Source organism: Poecilia reticulata, unplaced genomic scaffold (genome assembly GCF_904066995.2).
Source record: "Poecilia reticulata unplaced genomic scaffold, P_reticulata-male-v2 Scaffold_141, whole genome shotgun sequence".
In the NCBI taxonomy this organism is placed as follows: Eukaryota; Metazoa; Chordata; class Actinopteri; order Cyprinodontiformes; family Poeciliidae; genus Poecilia; species Poecilia reticulata.
The window spans coordinates 22,501-30,304 of record NW_027675239.1 but is presented as its reverse complement, the minus strand read 5'-3'; the positions used below and the strand labels follow the sequence as shown (position 1 = coordinate 30,304).

General features: G+C 56.3%; 1 protein-coding gene across 1 annotated transcript; it reads left to right on the top strand.

The window, feature by feature from the left end:
- Positions 1-10: 10 nt before the first annotated feature.
- LOC145550664 (uncharacterized) lies at positions 11-3,902 on the top strand. Its single transcript, XM_081604485.1, has 8 exons — positions 11-233; positions 362-540; positions 680-928; positions 1,004-1,189; positions 1,440-1,556; positions 1,722-1,790; positions 1,972-2,742; positions 3,600-3,902. The coding sequence occupies exons 1-8, from the start codon at positions 140-142 to the stop codon at positions 3,900-3,902; spliced, it is 1,968 nt and encodes a 655-aa protein (XP_081460611.1). The 5' UTR covers positions 11-139.
- The last annotated feature ends 3,902 nt before the right edge of the window (positions 3,903-7,804 follow it).

Below are 7,804 nucleotides of genomic sequence, written 5' to 3'. Positions count from 1 at the left end.
ATGTATGGAGTTCCTGAGGTATTTCCGGGAGACCCCTCCGCCCACCTCCCGGGTGTCCAAGCGCACCCTGGTTGCTGTGCACAGGGCCCTGTGCACAGCAGTCTCCGGCCTGGGTCGAAGGGTGGCGGTCAGGCAGATCATGGTCAAGAGGGCGAAGCTGAGGCACCTGGTCCCCAAGCGTCACCTCCGCGCTTGCCGGGCCAGGTGCCAGGAGGAGATCCTCTGCGTCCTTGGTGAGATAGACTTTTGTCACCTCGAGTGTGTGTGTGTGTGTGTGTGTGTGTGTGTGTGTGTGTGTGTCTCGTACCTGTGTCCAGGCCTTTTAATGGGTTCCTTGAAATTTTTTTCCTCCTCTTTTCAGACACCCTGGAGAAGTTCCTAACGTGGGATGACGTGAGGAGGTTCCACGCGCTCCTCGCCCTCTACCTCTCCTGTGTGTACGGCCACAGGACAGGCGTCCTCCAGAACATGACGGTTCTGGAGGTCGCCGAGGCCAGGGATACGAGGGATGAGGAGCTGGACGAGGGCTTCCTCATAAACGTAGGTCGAAGGATGTAGTGTTCATGCTGCCATCTGGGATCATCACTCGCTGCTGCGGACATCCCGCAGCAGCGAGTCCTGCCGTGGAATGGCAGGGAGGAACCCAACCCCCTCTCTCTCTCTCTCTCCCTCCCAAAAGGTTAAGGAACATAAGACGAACCGAGCCTTCGGCTCGGCCAAGGTGTACCTGACCCAGGAGGAGTTTGGGTGGGTGGAGAGGTGGCTCGCCATCCGTGCCAGACTCCATCCGAAGACGGACCTTGTTATCTTCACCGAGGCCAACAAGCAGTGCTGCAAGCTCCTGTTGCCCATGCAGAGGGAGTGGGCCAACTTGGGCTTGCCCGGCACCCCGACGGTGACCGATATTAGGACGTCCATCGCCACCTACGTAAGTGATTATCTAACGTTTTGCGTTTAATAACGGTAACGAGGAAATGTTGTTAACTTGCCTTATTTTCAGAAGGCGAGGGATCACCTGCCCCCGGATGAGCGAATGGTTATCTCCTCAGTGATGTGCCACGACGTGTCGACGGCGGAGAAATACTACGCCGTCGACAGGTCCTGCAGCCAGCTCGCGGCGATCCGTAAAACGTTCGACAGCCTCACCGACCCCGGGAAGAGGTGGGGGAAATCCCCATCTTCCCAAAAGGTGGGTTTTCACGTGTCCCTCGACTTACCTGCCTCACTTACCTGCCTCCTCGAAGCCATTCGGCATCAGCTGAGAAAGCTCCCGGATGGCTGGCCATTCGGCATCAGCTGAGAAAGCTCCCGGATGGCTGGCCATTCGGCATCAGCTGAGAAAGCTCCCGGATGGCTGGCCATTCGGCAGCAGCTGAGAAAGCTCCCGGATGGCTCCTTCCATGTCGCACAACCAAATCGATGTTCTTTTTACATTTCAGGGAGCGGTGGTGGTGCCGGCGGAGGACACTGCTGCAGCAGCAGCAGCAGCGGCGGCGGCGTCATTGTCGTCGTCGTCCGTTCAGGAGTCGGAGGAGTTTGAGACTCCAAGAAAAAAGGTGGGTGTTTTTATCTCTCGTAGACTTACTTACCTGCCTCGAAGCCATTGGGCAGCAGCTGAGAAAGCTCCCGGATGGCTGGCCATTCGGGAGCTTTCTCGGCTGCTGCCGAATGGCTCTTTCCATCTCGCACACCCTACTCACTGTTGTTTTTTCTCATTTCAGAGAGCGGCGGCGGTGGTTGAGTCGGAGACGGAGGAGTCGGAGGTGGATACTCCGCGAAAGAGGACTAGGGTGGGTTCTCATCTCTCTCTCCTAGACTTACCTGGGTTACTTACCTGCCTCGAAGCCATTTGGCAGCAGCTGCGAAAGCTGCGAAATGGCAGGCCATTCTGCAGCTTTCACAGCTTCTCCCAAACGGTACTACTGCTTCCTCCAATTTTCTCACGTTTGAAACCTTCTTGTCACCTTACAGAGCATGGCGCTCCAGCATCCCTCCGACTCCTCGGAGGGAAACATTGGTTCCCTCAGCAGCGACCCACCCGCGTCCTCCTGTGCGTCCGAGACGACGGAGGGCACGGCGTGCTCATATAGCACGCACTCCACAGAGCCCACCCCGTCGTCTCTCACAGAGACCACCCAGTCGTCCGTGCCCGAGACGGAGATGTCCTTGGACGTGCAGGAGGGCCGAGAAGCCGCCGCCGCCGCTGCACCCACTCCGGAGGACGAACAACCCGGCCCCTCCACCGCCGCCGAGCACCCGGCCCTCCACCGCCGCCGAGCACCCGGCCCCTCCACCGCCGCCGAGCAACCCGGCCCCTCCACCGCCGCCGAGCAACCGGCCCCTCCACCGCCGCCGAGCAACCCGGCCCCTCCACCGCCGCCGAGAAACCCGGCCCCTCCACCGCCGCCGAGAACCCGCCCTCCACCGCGCCGAGCACCCGGCCCCTCCACCGCCGCCGAGCAACCCGGCCCCTCCACCGCCGCCGAGAAACCCGGCCCCTCCACCGCCGCCGAGAAACCCGGCCCCTCCACCGCCGCCGAGCAACCCGGCCCTCCACCGCCGCCGAGCAACCCGGCCCCTCCACCGCCGCCGAGAAACCCGGCCCCTCCACCGCCGCCGAGAAACCCGGCCCTCCACCGCCGAACAACCGGACCCCTCTCCTCTGTTTCGGCGGGTCCCTTTATTGAGGTCCCGCGTTCCCCCAACTACGAGAGGACGAGGAAGAGGGCAGAGGAGGAGGAGGTCAAGCCCCATTCCGCTGACGTTGCGCACGCGCAACGTCAGCCGGGAAAAAAATTGATTTGTAAATAGTTTAGATTTTGCTGTGTGTGTGTGTTTTATAGTTGTTAAATTTAATTGTTTGTAAATAGTTTTAGAATTTTGCAGTGTGTGTGTGTTTTATAGTAGTTAAATTTAATTGTTTGTAAATAGTTTTAGAATTTTTGCAGTGTGTGTTATATTTAGTTTGTAAATAGTGTGTGTGTGTGTTTTATATATTTTATATTATATTGTACATAGTTTTTTAGATTTCAGTGTTTGTTTATTAAAGTTAATCATGTTCTCTTTTTTGGAAATTGTTCATTTTCTCTTAGTGAAAATTACAGCCATTTCAAAACATCCCACTCTGCTGCAAAATGTCAGCCATTTCGAAATATCGCTCTCTCGAAATGGCTGACATCTTGCAGCAGAGTGGGATATTTCGAAATGGCTTACATCCTGCAGCAAACAGATGTCAGCCATTTCAAAACATCCCACTCTGCTGCAAGATGTCAGCCGTTTCGAGAGACATCTCTTTGCTGCAAAATGTCAGCCATTTCGAAACATTGCTCTCTCGAAATGGCTGACATCTTGCAGCAGGACTTGCTGCCGGGGAATGGCAGGTTCAAAGCAAGATGTTCTTTTTTTATTATTTAATAATGTAAAATGTGGCTCGAATGGTCTTGTGGTTAGTCTGACCCAAACCACGTCTGACCACGAAAGGGATGTCTTTAATCAGAAGTGCCTCCTGTAATTTAATGGTTTTCATTGAGGGCTCCGGCTCCGCTCCCCATCATCATCATCATCAACGTCGCCCTGGGATTTGAACCCCCAACCATTAGGCATCCATTGCAAGTGGGGGAACCATGAACCGCAACACCGCTCAAGCCATGTGGCTTGCCTTGGCTCATAGTGCTTATGACATCGAGGATCGTCCAGCCAGGTCCGGACATACGGAATCAGGGGGTAATGCTGCCGGATGTCAGGACATACAGAAACATGGGGTAATGCTGCCAGATGGCTGCCTTACCAGGGGCATGAGCCATAAGGAGACGTCCAGGGATTCCACCAAATGTCTGAGCCTCTTCCCGGGTCCGGGTGCCTGCCCCGGGCTTGGGTTCCAGCCATTTGGTGGAACGGTATAGCCATTTGGCGGAACGGGACTTGTGCTTTTTTGACAAAGTCCCCTGCCATAAGGAGACATCCAGGGATGCTGCCAAATGTCTGCGCTCCTACCCGGGGTTCGGTGCCCCTACCCCGGGCAAAAAAGCTCCATAACTCCCCCCCCTGGTCCTCCAGGACCGGGGCTTGCCCACTGGAGGTCCAGGGACCGGTCCCGGTTCCAGAGAACCAGGCAGGGGTATTTTTGACAACTTGCTGCGGGGCTGAGGGTGTTGGAGTCCCGGGGAGGGTCCAGCCATTTGCTGGGACGGTCCAGCCATTTGGCGGAACGGGACTTTGCAAAAATAAAATAGAAAAGAGATATAAGGAGACTGAAAAGGGTATCCGGACGTCTAGAGTGCCTGCTTATGTCTGTCGTCGGCCAAAAAGATAGAAAAGGCTTAAGTAGCTTGTGGGAATCGTACCCCGGTCTGCGGAGGGCCGCCGCAAGGGATAAACCACAAGACTACTCGAGCCATGTGGGTTGCTTTGGCTCATAGTGCTTATGACCTCGAGTAAGTCTGACATAAGGAGGGATCCCTCCAAATGGCCGAACCGGGGCAATCCGTGGAGCACGACGATCCCGGTCCCGGTTCGATTGGACCTCGGGAAAGGGTATTTTTGACCGTTTTTCCTTAAAACGGTTAAAAATTAATTAAAAATCGGAGCAAGGTCGTGGAGGAAATCGGAGGCCGCCAACACCTTCCTTGGACTCTCCCGGTTCTGCCAGTATATAGTTTGGCTAGGTTCGGTCCAGCCATTTTGGCGGAAGGTGACTTGCCAAACAAAAAAAAAAAAAAAAAAAAGAAAAGGCTTAAGTAGGTTGTGGGAATCGTACCCCGGTCGCTGGGGGGAGAGCGCCGAAGTGGAAAGGAAGGGGGATATACCGCAAGACTACTCGAGCCATGTGGGTTGCCTTGGCTCATAGTGCTTATGACCTCATCCGATCCGGACATCCGGAATCATGGGGTAATGCTTCCAAATGTCTGAGCTCCTACCCGGGGTTCGGTGTCCCTACCCCGGGCAAAAAAGCTCCATAACTCCCCCCCCCTGGTCCTCCAGGACCGGGGCCGGTCCAGTGGAGGTCCAGGGACCGGTCCCGGTTCCGTAGAACCAGGCATGGGTATTTTTGACAATTTGCCGCGGGGCTGAGGGCGTCGGAGTCCCGGGGAGGGTCCAGCCATTTGCTGGGAGTGTCCAGCCATTTGGCGGAACGGGACTCTGCAAAAAAAAAATAAAATGATTTGTGTAGCCAGAGGGAATCGAACCAAGGTCTCTCGGGTGGAGCGCGAACGGCTCAGCCCCAGGACTACACAAACCACGAGGGTTGACTCGGCTCCTGGTACTTTTGGCTTCTTCTATGGTTTTGGCAAAAAAGGTTAAAGCGCCTTTCCAAGAATTTGTACATAAAAGGGTTCTCTGTGCGAGCGGGCCGCGAACCCGGGCCTCCCGGGCGAGAGATGGCTTACTGGACCACTTCGCAAACAGAGATAAAGAGTGGCAGCACTTACAAGGGCTCACGAGGGCGGGGGGGACACCCAGACACCCGGAGGCAGGAGGCGGTGCTGCCTAATGTCAGCGAGGGGTGACTCCGGGAAGCATCCCGGCCATTCGGGAGAAGTTGCCGCAAGGCAGCAAAACCCGATGCGCCCAAATGTCAAGCGCCACCTGGTGTCGATCGCGGGGATATATCGTTAAGGTCGCCATTCGGCAGCATTCGAAAAAAGTTCAAAGTGTTTTTGAGCGACTTTGCGATTTTCAAGCGGCCGCCGCGCGGCCGCCGTGCGCGCTAAAAATCGGGTCTACTTGGAATGGAATACTCGAGGTCGAGCTCTTTCGTCTGCCCCCGGTCCCGCGGGCCCGCGAGGTTCGGTTCGGCCGTGGGGAATTTTCAAAGTAGGCCCAAAATGCTGCCGGATGGCCAGGTTAGCTCTAAGTCCTCTAAATAGGGTTATGGTAACTGGAAATAAAACCGCGTGGCATTACCACTTAACGTGGTCCCACAGAGCTGAAACTTCGTGGGGGTGTTCAGTCCGACCCCATGGACCGTATGCCACCGCTTGTTCAATCCAGGCACGCCCCTGTGGGGTCGATCCGGACCCCCCATTTCTAAAAACGGCACCGGCCCCCCAGCAAGAACCGTAGTAGCTGGAGCTATAAAAATCGGTACGTTTAAAGAGCTAGACGAGATCGCAAAGGCTGCCAAGCCGCATCGCGATCGGATCAAAATTGCCCTGTTGGTGGCCGTTAGAATATGTGGAAAATTATGGTTCCGGGCGGCCATTTCCCATTCAAATCAATGGAGCGGTTTTTCTGGAAACACGAAATTCAAACACCAGGGAGACCCACTTAACGTGGTCCAACGGAGCTGAAACTTCGTGGGGGTGTTCAGTCCGACCACATGGAACTAATGTCACCGGTTTTTCAATTCAGGCACGCCCCCTTGTGTCGATCCGGACCTGGGGTCCGAAAACCGCACATGGCTCTGAAGGGCCAAGCTTTGATGCTAGAGCTCCAAAATTCGGTATGTGTGTAGGCCGAGACGAGATCGCAAAGGCTGCCAAGCCGCATCTCGATCGGGTCAAAATTGCCCTGTTGGTGGCCGTTAGAAGATGTGCAAAATTCGGGTACGCAGCGAACACTCTCCAGTTAAACCTATGGAGAAACCCAACATTTTTTACCAGAATCTAAGTCCTGCTGCCTTACCAGGGGCACGAACTTCCAGGGCCTGCGTACTGCTGGGTGTAGTCCGAGGAGGGGTGCTTAAGTGTGGGTACACGTGCTCGGCCGGTGGGCCTGGCAGGCCCGGTTCTCAGTTGATGGCGAGAAAAAGTCTAAGTCCCATCCAGGGACCGGACAGGGGGCGCTCGGCCGGAAGAGGCTGGGGAGGGTAGCCTCTCCCCGGTCAACCCAAGGCCACATCGTAAAACTGAGTTGCCTTACCAGGGGCACGAGCTTCCAGGGCCTGCGTACTGCTTGGTTTAGTCCGAGGAGGGGTGCTTAAGTGTGGGTTCACATACTCGTGTGGAGAGCCTGGTTCTATCGGGGGTGGGGGGGGGTTCCAAGACTGTGTCTGACCCCGGAGCCAAGTCTGGGTGTGGGCCTGGAGGTCAAGGCCTGGATGTCCAGGCCTGGATGTCTCTGCCTGGATGTCTGTGCCTGGATGTCCAGGCCTGGATGTCTGTGCCTGGATGTCCAGGCCTGGATGTCTCTGCCTGGATGTCTGTGCCTGGATGTCCAGGCCTGGATGTCTCTGCCTGGATGTCCAGGCCTGGATGTCCAGGCCTGGATGTCTGTGCCTGGATGTCCAGGCCTGGATGTCTCTGCCTGGATGTCCAGGCCTGGATGTCCAGGCCTGGATGTCTCTGCCTGGATGTCTGTGCCTGGATGTCCAGGCCTGGATGTCTCTGCCTGGATGTCCAGGCCTGGATGTCTCTGCCTGGATGTCTGTGCCTGGATGTCCAGGCCTGGATGTCTGTGCCTGGATGTCCAGGCCTGGATGTCTGTGCCTGGATGTCCAGGCCTGGATGTCTGTGCCTGGATGTCCAGGCCTGGATGTCTCTGCCTGGATGTCCAGGCCTGGATGTCTCTGCCTGGATGTCTGTGCCTGGTTCTGCAGGCCTGGATGTCCCAGCCTGGTTCTGCAGGCCTGGATGTCTGTGCCTGGATGTCCCAGCCTGGTTCTGCAGGCCTGTATGTCTCTGTTGCTCCAGGCCCGGATTTCAAATTCGTACGGAACCTAGGCAAACTATATACTGGAAGAACCGGGCGAGTCCCAGGAGTGCCCCGGTGGTCTCCGATTTCGCCTAGGACGTTCCCCCGATTTTTAACGAATTTTTAAGCGATTTGCGCCAAAGCGGGCCCGGGGGGGGGCGCGAGGAGGCGG